Below are 18,204 nucleotides of genomic sequence, written 5' to 3'. Positions count from 1 at the left end.
TAATTATATTTCATGCGTCTATGCGGAATGTCAATTCACTACCTTGATTGACCCAGAAGTCTATGATTAGGTGTCATCCATAAAGTGAGGGGGTTGTCGCAAGCGTGACAAAGTGCGACAACGGGGGAAGGGGGGTTCGTGAGACTGTGACGTCACGCTAGACTATTTCTTGAATAATGCAAATTCTGTTTTAAAATCTATTTGAAAAAAGTTTAATGTTTGATTAACTTTACTCATAAATCAAACACGATACAAGGTTTTCAGAAACAGAGTGTTTGTGGATCAATCGGACCGCGCACTAGACTCACAATCCAGAGGTCACGGGTTCGAATCCCGCGGTGGGCGCCCTAAAAAAAATCTAAGTGTCAATATGGGTATTCGGCGCCGTTGCTCTGTGCCATACTCTCGTATACTTAGGAGCCCAGGGCGGCGAAGTACAGCCTTGATAAAAATAGATCAGTCAAATAGTGTGATGAATTTGGGTATTTTCCAATAAATTAGAAAAAAATGTTTCTACCAAACGTGAAGAAATTAGAGAGCTCTCTCAAAGAAATGCATAATTTCTTATTCTAACTGCCGAACGGCAATGAACTTGCGCGCAATGTTGTACTTTGCAGGTTGCCTAAACTCTGGGCGTATTCGATTTTGCGAACATAATTGAGAAGACCTAGCGAGTCGAACTTTCATCTCGATATCATAATAACTTTCTCGTGGTTAAATGTACCATAATTGAGACTTTCACTTCCTGAAAGTATGATCAATGATTTTTTAATCCAATTAGTAGCGATTCTCGGTAAAATAATATCATATTATTTCATAAACAACCGCATTCACTGCTTCTTGAAATGTTGCTCCGCAGAAGCAGAACATCGGAAAAGCATTACCAAATTGCCTGCGTGCTTTCATGTCATTTTTAATGGGATTGATCCGGACGGTACCGACGGTATGGTTTGTTGGTTTTTTACATGACCACGAAAGACTTTGCTTTGTACTTCAAGTGGAAAAAATGTCTGTGGTTTATTAAAAGAAGCAATCCAATTAACTAAAAGAAAGTATTTACTGCATATAAGCGAAAAAAATTACTTAAAGCCAGCCCTTCATTGAAGGAGTCATCTTTTTTTCATTGTTTCTTATTTTTAAATTTTGGTCACAATTGGCAAAACATTGGAATTTTATCGAAATTATCAGTTCTAGAGTAAATTTTTAAAGCAACCTATGAGTCATGGGTTGCCTATGCAGATAAAACCTTTTGAAAATTTCATATAGAGTTGTAGTACAAATCTATTTATTATAAACATTCTAAATTATAAACATTCCTTTTTTATTAAATCGCCAAGCAACATAAAAGAATAAAGGATCTATCATGAAATTCAATACACACCCAGAAAAACTAGATAGAAGTGTGTTTATTCACAGAATGTACAGCAAAAAGCACAAAAAAGCAACTCAACCTCAACTTGGCATTTGACTTTGACTGTTCCATTGCCCTCGGCCATCTTTCCTTGCTCCTAAAACATATTCTTCAGCTGATGGACCAGCCCGAGCACTTCTTGCTCAGTCAATGCACGTCCCTGGGCTTGCACCCGGGCGTTCATCTCGTCCAACGTGGCCTGGATGAATTCATTCAACGAGTTGGACACGATGTTGGTGATGGTGTTGTTGAAAATACTGGTGATGATTCCGACGAAGATGTTGGTCATCCAGTCAAGCAGAACGTTGCCACGGAATCGGATGTTCATGTTGCTGCAAGAGGGTCAGAGAGAGAAAAAAAATAAAAATGAAGAGCACACTCTGAACAAAGTTTGCAAAAATAAACACCGGATATACTATCTCATGAAGTCTGCCTTGGTTTCGACGCTGTGCCAGGGTTACCCCGGAAGATAACAAACTGCGCGGGAAATGAGGCTCCGGATCAAAGGGGCGAAAAAACGAGAGAAAATGCAGAAATACAAAAAAAGTCCTATCCTGCCATCCGACACTTTGCTTTGACGGGCTCTAATAAAATGATATGAGATATCGTTGCTCGTGCAGACGGTCTGTGTGGGTCCTTATTGAGTTGAAAGTGAAAATTATCAGGCAAACGAGCGAAGAAAACTTTTATCATAACACTCCTTTCATCTGTTCCGGCGCTTCCAAGCGACTTTTCCCGGCTGACTGCTGGTTGGTTCCATATAACATCTCTGGAGGATTCGGCAAAGCTGTTGTGTGTGCAAGCACACTGAAAATACAACACACACCCACACATATATGACGATACACGTGGCCCGATCGGTATCATGTCTTTCTGGAGTAAAAAGTCGACCAACACACAGTGGGTAAACTGACTTTTGACAAAGAACTTTGTCCTAAGGGCACTTTCTACGGGTGGCAATCCCAAATTTCGCGAAGCGAAAATGTAACGAAATTGTGTAGTCTTTTAAATGCTTATATCTTCCATCCCTTTACAGCAATCTGTCTGTTCTACCCACCAAACGAAAGGGGAAGTCTTAAAGTGCAAGTAGACTACCCCATTAAGTTGATAAAACTTTGTTGAAGTACTCAAAAGTTAAGATAAAAAATAAAAAAAAATCAGATCTGGAAAATCCCGGTCGCTGATTGGTTGAGCGCAACCTTTCCCGAACACATTAATCAGATTCAAGTACCGTAAACCGGGGTGACATTGATAGGATTTTAATTTATTTTTGGTATAAATTAAAGCTTTGAAAAGTTTTTTCAATAGTGTTTAAAAAAATACTTGCGTTGAAAATTCTTATTTTGAATACCTTGGTGACTTGATAGTTATAGTTTTTGTTGTTAAAATCAGGTTAAAAGTGTTCAAATTCTTTTTTTACGTCCAATATTGTTTTCAACAAAAAAAAAAAACAATGTTTGTATTTATTTGAATAATTTTAACTATGTTTATAAGCTTTTTGGCAAAATACATATAAATTTTAAGTAAAATTGTTAAAAAATCTGATGTTTGCCTGAAATTTAATAAAAATAGATTTGTTTATAAAATTATCGATTCATATTGCATTTAAACTGAATTTGAAGCACCAATCAATAGTTTTCACATTTTGTATGAAATTTGTTCTACTGAAAATGCCTTCAAATTAGGAAAATTTACTTAATTATGTTTCAAAATACACATTTTTGCCTTCCTTATCTCAATGAGGAAAGGCTATAAAATCACTAGAAAAATTAACTTCTTTATTAGACCTCGTAGAATCACCTTCACGTATACCTACCTATCGACTTGGAATCAAATTCTGAACAAATGTCTGTGCGTGTGTATGTCTGTAAGTCCGTGCACCGAAAAATATGCACACGATTATCTCCGAACTGGCTGAACCGATTTGGACTGTTTTGGTCTCATTCGATTCGTCTTGGGGTCCCACAAGACCCTAGTTTACATTCTGAAGTTTAGAAAAGTACTTCAAAAGTTATGCTAAAAACGATTTCAGCTAAACATCGGAAGATTGTAAAAATGGTGGTTTTTGTAAGAATACCCGTCATGCTATACCTTTTAGAAAGGCATTTGAAAGACCTTTCCAACGCGTAGAATACATTGAAGATTTGACAATCCTATCAAAAGTTATGAGCACTTTAGTGTTATTTAAACACTTTTTTAGTGTTATTTAAACACATCTATCATGCGACCCATCGTTGGATAGGTAATCAAAGACCTATTCAACGAGCCCAAAAGATTGAAAATCTGACAACTCTATCATAATCCTATCACTTTTTTTGAGGCTGGATCACAGATATTTTGATAAAAATAAGTGTTATTTTATAAACATTTTTTATGCTGTGTAGTGTATTCACTCTATGCATACGAGGAAGGCACCAACCACCTTAAGGTGGATTTAGTAACGTTTTTATTATTTACTAACTTCGTTTACCTTCTCCAAGTGGAAAATTGTCCGAAGAATCCGAAAATGCATTCCGTTTTCCGATTTGAAATCACGTTCATTGAGATAATTATGACACTTTGAGAATATGAAAATAATGCTATTCTTCAACGTTTTCTTAATTAATAATTTATTGAAAACTTCTTCTAGGAGTACCTTGAGCCTTTCTCTACCCCGGTCAGTATGATTCCATACAATTCCGTACGTATTTTATTTGTACTCTTCATTTTGCGAAAAAAAATCTCCAACCTATCAAAGTCACCGCAGCTATCAATGTCAGAAAAGTTCAGTGCCTACCCACAACGGTACATCATAATAAAATTAACAAATCAGCAATGATTCAAAACAGTATACATCGAATAAATTTTCTAGAGTTATGTGCAAAGTAATTTGTCATGCTGGTCATGTGCAACATAACAATCTGCACCTTTTTCTAGCAGTTTTGTCAAGGGATCACACAAAAAATAAAAATTTATTTAAAATTTAAACTCTTCTATTTCGTGTTAGAGTCAACCTAACATATCTTTCTGACTCAATTTCAGGGTAAGTTTGAGAGAATGTCGATCTGATAATTTATCACCATAACGATACTGATCCAGAAAAAAAATCATTGCAATTCGAGCAAGATCGGGAACACAAAACATATTTCTTCTGGTTATAGTATTAAATCTGATAGTTTAGTAGATTTTTACGCTGTATACGTGTTTTAACGTAAGACGTCGTAAAACTCTATTTTTGCATCAGATTTCAGCTAGGATCCTAAATCACCAAACAATAAAATATACGGGTAATTATGTTGGTCAAGAAACTCCCAGGCATAATTTGATCCAAATCAGAGTACTTTTAATTTGGATCGTGCTGGTTTGACGTAGAATAGCTAATATTGTGGTTTGGTTGAGCGTTTTAGCAGAATGCATTACTATGAATACAAAGAGACGAGTTGTTCCTTTTCATTCTGCAAGTAGTGGACGATATACGTGGGTAATTCTCACACCAACTCACACGAAATCGGAAAAAGTTGCCCCGACCCCTCTTCGATTTGCGTGAAACTTTGATCTAAGGGGTTATTTTGGTTCAGGATCACAAATCCGAGGTCCATTTTTCGATATTTCGTGACGGTGGGTGGGGTGGTACGACCCCTTTCATTTTTCTGGTTTTTTACTAAGACACGTTTTTCAGTTATTTGTAGCTCGCAACCGTGAAGAGATAGAAATTTGGTGTCAAAGTGACTTTTGTGTAAAATTAGACGCCCGATTTGATGGCGTACTCAAAATTCCGAAAAAAACGTATTTTTCATCAAAAAAAAGTTAAAAAATAGTTTTAAAATCGCTGCCATTTCCCGTTACTCAACTGTCAAAAAAAGTGTGACATGTCATTTTATGGGAAATTTAATGTACTTTTCGAATCTGAAATAACCCAGAAGGGTAATTTTTTCATTTAGAACAAAATTTTTCATTTTAGGATGACGTGCTTTTTCTAACATTGCAGAGTTACATTTTAGAGTGTAACAATGTTCTACAAAGTTGTAGAGCAGACAAAAACAAAAATTTTGATACAAAGACATAAGGGGTTTGCATGTATTCTTCACGAGTTATCAGAATTTTACAAAAAAGTTTTTTGGAAAAGTTATAGTATTAAATCTGATAGTTTAGTAGATTTTTACGCTGGATCCGTGTTTTAACGTAAGACGTCGTAAAACTCTATTTTTGCATCAGATTTCAGCTAGGATCCTAAATCACCAAAAAATAAAATGTACGGGTAATTATGTTGGTCAAGAAACTCCCAGGCATAATTTGATTCAAATCAGAGTACTTTTAATTTGGATCGTGCTGGTTTGACGTAGAATAGCTAATATTGTGGTTTGGTTGAGCGTTTTAGCAGAATCCCGAGCAGGGGTAAATAACACGGGAATACCAAATTTTGGTATTACTTGGGCAAATAACAGCGACCAAAATGTGCCCTTGGTTGCCCAGTAATAGATGGTAAAATACCATGAAATCATACCAAAATCTTGTATGTGGAAGGGCACAACAATACCATACCATGTTATTCCAAAGGTAAAATAATACCACAAAATAAAATCATTTCAATACCAAGTTGAGGTCTTCTGGATTTTTGAACATTGCTTGAATACCAAAACTTGGTATTGCCATGGTTTTATTTTTAGGTATTCCCGCGCCCTTGGAAAATCATATTTTGGTATTCCTGTGGTCTTCCACAAACATGATTTTGGTATGATTTCATGGTATTTTACCATCTATTACTGGGCAACCAAGAGCACATTTTGGTCGCTAGTATTTGCACAATGACGTGCTTTTTCTAACATTGCAGAGTTACATTTTAGAGTGTAACAATGTTCTACAAAGTTGTAGAGCAGACAAAAACAAAAATTTTTATACAAAGACATAAGGGGTTTGCATGTATTCTTCAAGAGTTATCAGAATTTTACAAAAAAGTTTTTTGGAAAAGTTACAGTATGTAAAAAAAGTATTTACACCCCTTGGGCACTATGCAATTTAAAGTTTTAAAGAAACCTAGTTCTACGTTTTGTTCAGAAACTCATGCCGAACATTTCGCTATAAAGGCTCATGAAAAGATGATTTCCATAAAATGTTCTTTAACAAATACTATTACAAAAATCAAAAAAGGTGCAAAAAAGTTTGTACACCTTTTAAAAAATTAACATAAATAATGTTATTGGTTGACAAATCACCATAAATCCAGTTTCCCAACTCCAAATAGGCATCCTTGACTGATTAAAAAATAATTTGGATTGAATATAAAGTTTACTAACTAGTTAGTATAAAAGTTTATATAACTCAGGAAATTCTATATAAAACTTATCTAAATTTAATTTTACAAACTTTTAATTCAACTAAATGTCAATATATTACCAAAGAATGGCTAAAAAATTATTTTGGAGTGGTTATAACACCGTTTTGGGGTTTTTTGTATCGATAGAATAGATTTTTCGTTGGAATTTCGTACCATCCCGGAATTACGTCGTCGGAAAATCTGCCGGCATCCAAACCGGTCCACGATTCACAAGTCAACCTATGTGGCATCGGAAAGGGAATAAAATTTACGATTTTTTGATACCTATACATTTAGGTTTTCTATAAAACCCACGTTTTTAAATACCTAGGCAAAAACGGATTTCGTTCGGCATGAGTTTCTGAACAAAACGTAGTACTAAATTTCTGTCAAACTTTAAATTGTTTACATGTTTTATAACAATATGTGCATTGTGCATAGTGTCCAAGGGGTGTAAATACTTTTTATACATACTGTATAATTTTGACCATTTTTGACCAGTTTTTCGAATTTTTAACCCCAAAAACTCAATCGCGTGCTTTTGAAAGTATTTTTTTCGGAATGTTCAGCTAATTTTGCACAAGAATGACCTCTTAGACGGTTGTTGTGGCTTGTGCTTGTATCTGTCAAGATGTTAAAATATATAGCGGAATTAAAAGGAATAGCTCGTCTCTTTGTATTCATAGCTAATATTCCTATTTTATGAAGAGTTTTGATGAAATTTTTCATGTATTCAAAAATTAAAACATTGAATTTCTCTTAAAAACTTTTTTTAAATTTTAAAGTGTTGTGGTACACAGTAGAAAAATCATCAAAATTATCATCAATTACATCTAAAAAGGGGTACATATTTCATGTTATAAAAAAGGTTTAATTTCACCTCTAATAATGTGTAAATTTACATCAGGCAGACGCTAGGAAAAAATAACTGTAATCCCAAAAAATATCATACCAGCGGTGGTTATATCTAGCTTACTAAGTCCGCGCCCTAACCCGCACGGCCAACTCGCTGCTGTAAAAACTTGACGATCAAAGCCAATGCAACTATATGTGTTCCGCCAGTCAGATGAAAATTTATACATTACTAGAGGTAAAATTAAACCTTTTTTTTATTTTTACCATGTTTTTTTTTTACTACGTAGCAATACGAGTTCAACTCGATCCAAAAAACCGCGTGGTATAAAAAATACCATAGGTAAAAATGAAATGTTAACAGTCGTACATCCAGCACAGAAATACGACATGACCTCATTAATTTATGAAATTTGCTCGACAAATGAACAAACACCACCAAACTCGAAACATTTTTTTTTTTCTTTGGCAAATGAGCCACACAATACCCCCTACCGAGGTTGAGCAAATCACCATCAGAAATGTGAGTTGAACTGGGGTTTAACGATTACAGTCGTTAAAATGATTTGCGTTGGTCCGTAATGCACGCAACAAGTCAGCAAGAAAAAGTGAAATTTCAGACAATAATTTGTTAAAAAAAATAGATTAAAAAATGCATCCTAATTGAACTCCCGTTGTGCACTGTAGAAGGGCTCATAGACCCACTCATGGCGGCAAACGGCTCCTGTCACTGCTTTTATGAAATGGATCCGAGTCGTAAAAAAGTTGTTATCGTTTCTAAAGGTCGACGGAACCGTATCACGAAAAAGTATTTAACACGTCTGGCGTACGTGGAACGACCAACTTCTGTCGTCGTCCTGGACCAGGTCTATTGCGATTTGCTGCGAGTACGAGCGCATAAAGTAAACGGGAGTGAAAAAGGCTCCATAATGCTTAGCACTCTGGCTCTGGTATCCTCCAGTACAGACAGCATACACGAAGGTACGACTTGCAAAGTTTGGCATTGTAAACTTTCCTGAATGAATTGACAGCAATTGCTGTTACACTAAACATTTCACCACAAAACTCCGGACCAGCAGCTGTGAGAGGGAGAGGATAACTTTGTAACATCAACTTTCATTTGAGTTTTGGAAAATATTTGCTGAGCAGAAGAAAAAAATCACATGCAAGTTATAGATAACAATGGGCAGCTCTGACAATGTTTCATGATCGTTCTGCAACAGATTTACCCAGTTTTAAATATTATTAAGTAAAGTGTGAGACCAACACAATAAATCGAAAGTTTTCCACAATTCTAATCTGTCAAGATATTGGTTGTTGAACAGCATTGCATATTATGGAGTTTGTCAAAAAAAAAATCCGAGTCGCTTCCATTCACAGAATTCAAAATGGATATGCCAAACGCACGCTCGCTGCAAAATGGAACGAAATACGTTCAACTTTCTGTATACATTGTATTGCCTACAAAAAAGTGAGCCTAGATTTTTAGTGAATACGTTGTCAGTTATTGCAAACATGCAAAGCATTTCCAATATTGGTGGTACGTTTTGTAAGCGACACATTTTTTTTTTCAATACTCGGCACTTACCCAATATTTGTCAGCTGGAAATGTTCCTTGTAGATGTAAAAGTTCGACAAGTTGATTACGAACTCCGTTTGGAACGTCATCGTCGCAATGTCTACATCAACCCATCCAGTAGGTCCCAGATCCATGATGTGCGCAGAATAGTCGTAGGTGAACTGGAAAATATGAATTGATCACTTTTGGATGATGACATTTGATAGATTGATTAGCGAGCTGGATAGAAAACCAATTAAGATTTTGTTTTATTTAAGAATTAGCTCAGTATGTTCTTAAGGGCATAACGAGGTGCCCAGATTGGTATTAAACATTCAGCATCTATATCTAAAGTTCTCCGATCGAGCTCAAAATTTGGCTAGGGGTTCCTCGGCAAAAATAATTTTACCCTTTTTTTTTTTGTTTAGCGTCATTTTTCGCAAAAACCTCGCATTCCTCGTAAAATTGCACAAAATTTATCTAAATACAGTATGTAAAAAAAGTATTAACACCCCCTGGGAACTATGCACATTTTGTGATGAAACATGTAAACAATTTAAAGTTTAACAGAAACCTAGTAGGGGAAATATGCCCATTTTAAGCCTAACAAGCGGTCGTGTTTGAATGATGTTGGATAATCTGGATTGTTCCTTGAAATTCACTGAAACCAAGTACACCAACGAGTAGAGCAACTTTTTGTGAACATTTCTGTTTATTTTCACTTTTATTAAAGGTTATGCTATTCCTTTTACAAGCATTTAAAAAAAATATATCAAAAATGCATTCTAATCAGTCGAGTGCATTGGGCCACGCCCATTTTTCTATTTTCAGCTTAGTTCTTTTTTTCTTCCAGCGCTCTTTTGGGTCTGCTTAGTGCTGCCAAAATTGATGAAATTTTAAGCGAACACTCACGAAAAGTAGCATTTATAGCGAATGTTTCCTGGCAGCAATTGCTCATTCCAACAGGCGCTGCACCAGCATGTTGATGGTGTTGGTGGCCACTCTTTGTTCTTTATTTGCCTTCACTCCTCACTCGGTTTTCTTCAGCCTTCGATTAGAATCGATATTCAAAATTGAAACGTCAAAAGACTTAGCGCGTTTGTTTTTTTGTTGGTGCTTGCTAATTATTGACATTTCTCAGGATTATTTTTCTAGTGAGTGACTAAGTAATGGTCAAAAAAACATGTTGCCGGTAGTTGGAAGCAATTTTATATCTTAAGCGCTTTGAAATCGTTAGCGCAAGTGAAAAGATATTGATGGCGACTTTCGTTAAGCAGTTAACCTCTGATCTTGCGTGTGGATGTGTGTGCCACCAAAATGATGAGAAATGGTCTCGCAAAATACAAATTATGATCAAAAGTGCATTAAATTTGATCTTTCTGGCCAGTAAGTGGCATAAATTTGCGTGCTTACTCGAGGCGGTGCTGTTGCTGGTAAGTTTATAGCCTGAAAAGTATTTTTAGATCTTTAATCGAGCATCAAACTCTCCATATGACGAAGATAGGTGTTTGATTAGAAAGGGTATATTTCCCCTACTACGTTTTGTTCAGATATTCATGCCGAACATTTTGCTATAAAGAGCTCATGAAAAGATGATTTCTTTAAAAAGTTATATAACAAATACTATTACAGGAATCAAAAAATGTGCAAAAAAAGTTTGTACACCTTTCGAAAAACTAACATAAATAATGTTATTTGTTCACAAATCATCATAAATCCAGACTCCCAACTCCAAATAGGCATCCTTGACTGTTTAAAAAATTAAAAATAATTTGGATTGAATATAAAGTTTACTAATTACTAAGTATAAAATTTTATATGACTCTGAAAATTCTATATAAAACTTATTTAAACTTAATTTTGCAAAAAATCAATTTAACTAAATGTCAATATATTACCATAGAATTGCTAAATAAACATTCTGGTGTGGGTATAACACCATTTTGTGGGTCTTTGAATCGATAGAATAGATTTTTCGTTGGAATTTCGTACCAACCCGGAATTACGTAGTCGGTAAATCCGCCGGCATCCGAACCGGTCCACAATTCCGATCAAATTTCCGATCTTTTGATACCCATACATCTAGGTTTTCTATAAAACCCACGTTTTTAAATACCTAGGTAAAAGCGTTGTTATGGTTTCGTTTGAGTAACCTTCCAAAAATGTATGGAATTTTGTAATTTTTGATCTCGTGGATCAAACTTACTTTTTGCTCAGTTATTTAAAAATGTGGGTTTTAAAGAAAATCTAGATGTATGGATATCAAAAGATCGGAAATTTTTTGCCCTTTCCGATTCCACTTAGGTTGACTTGTCAATCGTGGACCGGTTCGGATGCCGGCGAATTTCCGGCGACGTAATTCCGGTTTGGTACAAAATTCCAACGAAAAATCTATTCTATCGATACAAAGACCCACAAAATGGTGTTATACCCACACCAGAATGTTTATTTAGCAATTCTATGGTAATAAATTGACATTTAGTTAAATTGAATGTTTGCAAAATTAAGTTTAGATGAGTTTTATATAGAATTTTCAGAGATATATAAACTTTTATACTAAATAATTATTAAACTTTATATTCAATCCAAATTATTTTTAATTTTTTTAATCAGTCAAGGATGCCTATTTGGAGTTGGGAGACTGGATTTATGGTGATTCGTAAACAAATAACATTGTATATGTTAGTTTTTCGAAAGGTGTACAAACTTTTTTTGTACATTTTTTTATTTCTGTAATAGTATTTGTTATATAACTTTTTATAGAAATCATCTTTTCATAAGCTCTTTATAGCAAAATGTTCGGCATGAGTTTCTGAACAAAGCGTAGTACTAGATTTCTGTCAAACTTTAAATTGTTTACATGTTTCATCACAAATTGTGCATTGTGCACATGGGGTGTAAATACTTTTTTTACATACTGTATGGGCGATGTCGAATCGTATGTTTCTGAGATACGATTTTTTCAAAATGAAAACTGAGTTTTTCGCCGCGCCATGCGCAAAAACAAGAAAATCGGCGAAAAATCAACTTTTTTCACTAAAACTGCGATAACTTCAAAATTTCAGCGATGACCTATACATGTTTGGGTATCAAAATTTTCTTAATTGAAAGACGCAAGCTTCAGACACGGTCAAAACGCCATCTTAAGTCTTCATACCACTATTTCAAATGTTAAGCTAAATTTTTGAAACTTTTTATTATTTTTTTTCAAATCGCTAAACTAACCACCTTTATTTGCATCTAATACAGCTAAACTCTGATAAAATGACGCGGAGCACATCTCTGAAAAAGTGGATTTTGCGAAAAATTACAAAAATTGTCATTTTTCGAACCACCTTAGCACGATGTAGAAACCTCAAGAAAAATGTTGAGCCCGATCGGAAAACTTTTTTTCTATTTGGGCTCTTTTCAAATGGGATTGCTGTATGCAAAAACAGCAAACTGAAAATAGCGCAAAGCGAGTTTGTCCCACACATAAGCGTACAGATTTCTAGAAGTACTGAATATTTCCAATTTTTTTCTGAAAGAACACATGATTTTGAAACAAACTGCATAAACGTTTTAATGTTTGACCTTGAACAAACAAACAATAAAGCATGCAACGTAAACAATAACAAATACGTTTTGTCTGGCTGATCTTTCTGAGCATTGTGATTTCGTTGAATTTGGTTGCCAAAGTCCCGGGTTATTTACAAATCGTCGCTTGTGTGCTATCTTGCGACACGTCCTTTCTTTTTACAGACGACGTGTCACAAGATTGCACACAAGCAACGAAATGTGTACGGTAGTCGGGCATGTACGAGTGTCAAACGCGATCTGATCTGGCACCCCTTCGGTCAGTTGCCGCTCGTACAGCAATTTTCAATGCACTGAGTTTTTTTTCGGTTTTTGTTGAATATCTCAGGGTTGAAATCGAATTTTGGGGATCTGTAAAGGTCAAATGGTGTGGTATTGTAAGCTGCACAAAACGGCGTTCTTGACTAAATCTGACCAAAAATTCATGAGTGACAAGATAGCACGAGCATGACGAATCCAACAAATCTCTTCTAACAGCAAATCCCCACGAAAACAGCATGATTCGAAAAAAAGTTTTCTGATCGGGCTCCTCATTTTTCTGGAGATTCATTAGCCGAAATAATTAGACCCGTATTTTTTTGTTTGGCCATTAGGGTGGCCTACGCCTTGTTAGGGTGGTCCGAAAATTGGCAATTTTAGTCGATTTTAGCAAAAACCACATTTTTTTCCAAAAATCATAACTCCGCACCATTTCAACCTATTTTAGCTATCTTGAGCGCAAACAAAAGGGTATTAGATAGGCCACACACTACGAAAGCTTTGGATAACGCTCATTTAGTAAAGACGCTATACATTTGAGTGCTGCCATCTATGATAAATTTAATGAACCATTTGAACGCACTGCAGTGTTTGTGTGCGTGCGCTGAGCGGAAAGTTCCGACAGCAAATAATGTATTGCAGATTGCAAAGATTTTTAGACAATCGTGCAAGTTGTAGAAAGCTCTTCACAAAGGTGCACACCTCTAACTACAGCAGAAAAAAACTGTCTGAGACACACACCCAAAAGCTTTGCTGCAAATCGATGATAGTTTTATCCTAGACACTCACCACTGTAGGCGAGCGGGGTGGAGAGGGGGTGTGAATTTTGATGTGTGCATATTTGTGGTGTGCATATTTTCTGGCTGTGCGTTTGTATCAACCAAAACAGTTTTTTGATCATAACTTTTAAAGTACTGCAAAAAACACTTATATAACCTCGAGACGAATCCAAAAACACAGCTTATTTAAAAAGTTTAATTTTTGAGTGAGTTAAATAAGTAATTCCTTGACCCTACAATTTAATAGCGATATCTTCACGATGTAGCATTATGAATTTTGAACAAAGAAAACAGACGATTTCATGACGTAAAAACGTTACTTAATCCACCTTTAGGTGGTTGGTGCCTTCCTCACATTCATAAAGTCAATACATTCAGTAAAAATAGCAACATTCCCTTAACATGTTTAACAAATCAACTTTATTACTCATTTCTTTTGATAGGGTTCGATGACCTTCAATTTTTCTGGCTCATCGGCAAGGTTTGATAAAAAAACCTATCTAACGATAGTTCACATGGAAGATTCAGACAATATTTTTATCACAATATCTGAGATCCGGCCTCCAAAAAGTGTATAAATAACACTTAAGTGCTAATTACTTTTAATAGGGTTGTCAGATCCTTGATGTTTAAGGCTTATTTGAAAGGTCTTTCGATTATCTAACGAACGATGGATCGCATGATGGACCCGGACATCATTTTTACTGAAATATCTGAAATCCGGCCTCCAAAAAGTATATAAATAACACTTAAGTGCTAATAACTTTTGATAGGGTTGTCAGATCCTTGATGTTTTAGGCTTATTTGAAAGGTCTTTTGATTATCTAACTAACGATGGGTCGCATGATGGACCCGGACATCATTTTTACTGAAATATCTGAGATCCGGCCTCGAAAAAGTGTATAAATAACACTTAAGTGCTAATTACTTTTAATAGGGTTGTCAGATCCTTGATGTTTTAGGCTCATTTGAAAGGTCTTTCGATTATCTAAGTAACGATGGGTCGCATGATGGACCCGGACATCATTTTTACTGAAATATCTGAGATCCGGCCTCCAAACCGTGTATAAATAACACTTAAGTGCTTATAACTTTTGATAGGGTTGTCAGATCTTCAATGTTTTGGGCTCATTGGAAAGGTCTTTTTAATACCTTTCTGAAAATGTATAACATGATAGGGTTTCTTGCAAAAACCACCCTTTTTACAATCTTCCGGACATACGCCAAAATCGTTTTTTTAGCATAACTTTTGAAGTACTTAACTAAACTTGCTGATTTTAAATAGAGACCTATGGGACCCCAAGACGGATCGAATGAGACTAATATGGTCAAAATCCGTTCACCCACCCACCTACACACATCTACACAGACATTTGCTCAGAACATGATTCTGAGTCGATAGGTATACGTGAAGGTGGGTCTACGAGGTCTAATGAAGAAGTTCATTTTTCGAGTGATTTTAGAGCCTTTCCTCAGTAAGGTGAGGAAGGCAAAAACCTAACATGACTTCCGAACCGACGTATCATATTTGAACACATTCTTAAACTAAAAACCATTTCCAAATACTTTGCATTCACGCCAAAGGGCAAGAAAAAAAGAAAACGAAACATATGTTAAAGTCCTTCACCCAATCCTTTCCCCACCCCCACCACTGACAGACTGTGGCTTTGGCCAAACCCAAGCCGATGTGTAAAAGCTAAAGAGGAAAATGTTTCATTTTTCCTGTCTGCCAATGTCTGAACCTGGCACAACGACGACGGGGCTGACGACGTGAACTTTTGGTGCGTGTAAGCCAGCAAAAGTTTCCATGATTTCGTTCTTTCGGTTAAAACGCTTCTAGGCTTTTTGCTCTGTTGAATAAATTACAAGATGTGACTGTGTGCGAATATACACACACTCGCGAAGCATAAGCCGTAACTTGGGTGAAAAACAACAGCGCTGCTGGCGGGTTGGTAGGAAAAAGTTATTTATAAAGCTCTCTGAATAATACATTCCCTGGGGGAAAAGTCAGATAGGATAAGTACACTGAATTGGAAAGGAAATTACTGCCGAGAGCAACCAGCCAAACTATTCCACCCAATAACATGTACCGAGCTGTCGATAAAGTTTGTTGCAAAATTGTTCGGAGGTCAACTTTGAACGAGCCTCGCAATCATCTTAATCACGAACATTATACACATATATAAACACTTTACTCACACCAAGTTGCCTCAGGTTAAATCCGAGCACCACTCGCAGAAGTTTCCGATCATAGTGCATCATGGCGGTTCCGCTTCTGGCCACACTCTGAATGTTGTGGAATATTCCATTGGTCAGCTCAATTTCACCGTGATAAGTAATAATGATCGGTCGCTGCAAAAAATCAATTAAATTTTCAAAAATTGGACGCCAAAACTATCCCTTCTGGAAACTTACATGCTCAAAACCTTCGACGAAATCGGGTAGATAAATGGGAATGAAGTGTTCATTGAGCCACGGTCCAATCTGGATCATAACGATGTCAACATAGTTGTTCATATTGGCGGACATTGCATCCGAGCGGCCACTTAATGCAAATATGAAGAGATTTTTTTAAAATAATATGTTAAATAAACTGTACCAAAAATATTTCTTCGATTCATAGGTATTCTGCAAAACTTTTTTTTGTAAAAATCACATTTATTCAAAAAAAAATTTATTTAGAAGTCAAATGATTCTATCTAGTTTGCTACAAATCTTCTTTGGTAATGTTTTTTTCTTCTTAATCTTTTAAAAATGACTAAGATGCGTATAAGCTTATTCACTTTTCACAAACTCACACTTCATTTTCGCCAAGTTCAGTGTCGATTGGGCTTGCCTGAGCCACAATGCTCATCAGAACCAACGAAAGCACCCCGATAAATTTCATCCTGCCGACAACAACACTGGCTAATGAACGACACGCAACTAAAATAATCTGAAACGGTGGCAATCGAAGACGTTTGGTTTTATAGACGATCAACCCGGGTGGTTCGATTGCGAATCGTCTAGGACCCGATAAGCCGGTGTGGCTACCGTCGAATTGATACATTCGATAACGGGTGTTTGGGCTGTGAAATTAATCTGGAATATGTATTTGAGGGTACGATTGGCCAAAACAAAATCACACTTTGTTTTGGAGGATTCCGGACACTGATTACCGAGATAACGAGCAATTTTTTGCAGTCTTATAATAACTAAAATTTTGAGATTTCACCCAAAATCCATTACGGAATTGATTCTTGATTGAATAAAAATTCAATCACGACCGAGTTTCGTAACTAAACTGTCGTAAATATTTGAATGGATTAGTCCTGCTCCTACAACAAGTAAAATGAATGTTCCTCAGTCGTTGTTTCTGTATCGGCTCAGATCCGATGGAACGTTAAATTTAATCACAACCCGACGGTAATTCCCTTTATTAATGAGTTTTGAAGCTGCAGAAAGGAAAGGCAAAAAACCATTGCTGTACCAAAGCTGATAAAATAGTAATAGTTTCATGAGCTTTGAGGATCCCTTGCCCCAGCATCCGTCCTGGCGGTCCTTTTCGGTGTACCTTACAGTAGTTCTAGTGTATGTTTCGTCCTGATGGGCGAATGTGGAAAGCTAAATGAAGGCAAGTCTCTGTCTGTTGTACGTGTGAAAGTGGAAAAAGAAAAAAAAACACACACACAAACATGGTACGCTACAGTATGAAAATGTTCAGCAGAATAACACCGAAACGAAAAACTCGCCCCATTAATAAAGATTAGAAAGTAAATTTATTATCATTTTTATCAGTTTACCTATATTAAATTCGCCACTTGGTGACTACCTCGTGCAGTACCCTAACCGACGGTAAAGTCCGGCTAGTCCTCTCACTGCTACAGCTGGTCGGTGGCTTATTTGATGGTGATGTTGGGTGGGGCTTTACCGCGGTGGTCATTCCGCGACGGCACAACTTGAGCTTGTTCAACTCATATTGTAACAAAGTTGGTACAGCGCGGAATATGAAATATTACGCGCGCCCCAAAATCCCTTCGCGTTGTTTCAACTCTGCAGCAGTTCGCACATCATCACCATGAACAGTGAGACTGTACGCTGATGGACGATAATAGAGGACTGAGAGTTTAAAATGAATAATTAAGAAGTAAGAAGTAAGAAGTAAGAAGTAAGAAGTAAGAAGTAAGAAGTAAGAAGTAAGAAGTAAGAAGTAAAAAGTAAGAAGTAAGAAGTAAGAAGTAAGTAAGAAGTAAAGTAAAGTAAGAAGTAAGAAGTAAGAAGTAAGAAGTAAGAAGTAAGAAGTAAGAAGTAAGAAGTAAGAAGTAAGAAGTAAGAAGTAAGAAGTAAGAAGTAAGAAGTAAGAAGTAAGAAGTAAGAAGTAAGAAGTAAGAAGTAAGAAGTAAGAAGTAAGAATAAGAAGTTAGAAGTACAGTATGTAAAAAAGTATTTACACCCCTTGGGCACAATACACATTTTGTGATGAAACATGTTAACAATT

General features: G+C 36.0%; 1 protein-coding gene across 1 annotated transcript; it reads right to left on the bottom strand.

Moving 5' to 3' along the window:
* Nucleotides 1-1,385: 1,385 nt before the first annotated feature.
* Nucleotides 1,386-16,698, bottom strand: LOC6054183. Its single transcript, XM_038265479.1, has 5 exons — nt 16,526-16,698; nt 16,143-16,272; nt 15,927-16,079; nt 9,145-9,296; nt 1,386-1,743 (listed from the first exon to the last, which is right to left on the bottom strand). Exons 1-5 carry the CDS (start codon nt 16,612-16,614, stop codon nt 1,509-1,511), a joined length of 759 nt encoding a protein of 252 aa, XP_038121407.1. The 5' UTR covers nt 16,615-16,698; the 3' UTR covers nt 1,386-1,508.
* Nucleotides 16,699-18,204: the final 1,506 nt, after the last annotated feature.

This window comes from Culex quinquefasciatus, chromosome 3, assembly GCF_015732765.1.
Source record: "Culex quinquefasciatus strain JHB chromosome 3, VPISU_Cqui_1.0_pri_paternal, whole genome shotgun sequence".
Classification (NCBI taxonomy): domain Eukaryota; kingdom Metazoa; phylum Arthropoda; class Insecta; order Diptera; family Culicidae; genus Culex; species Culex quinquefasciatus.
This window is presented reverse-complemented; position numbering and strand designations above follow the sequence as displayed.

Excerpts from the sequence above, each read along its gene's own strand:
- LOC6054183 (XM_038265479.1), bottom strand. The coding sequence starts at position 16,614 with ATGAAATTTATCGGGGTGCTTTCGTTGGTTCTGATGAGCATTGTGGCT. Across the intron at positions 16,273-16,525 it reads GAACTTGGCGAAAATGAAGT|TGGCCGCTCGGATGCAATGT; the intron begins GTGAGTTTGTGA and ends ATTTGCATTAAG. Across the intron at positions 9,297-15,926 it reads TTAACCTGAGGCAACTTGGT|TTCACCTACGACTATTCTGC; the intron begins GTGAGTAAAGTG and ends CATATTTTCCAG.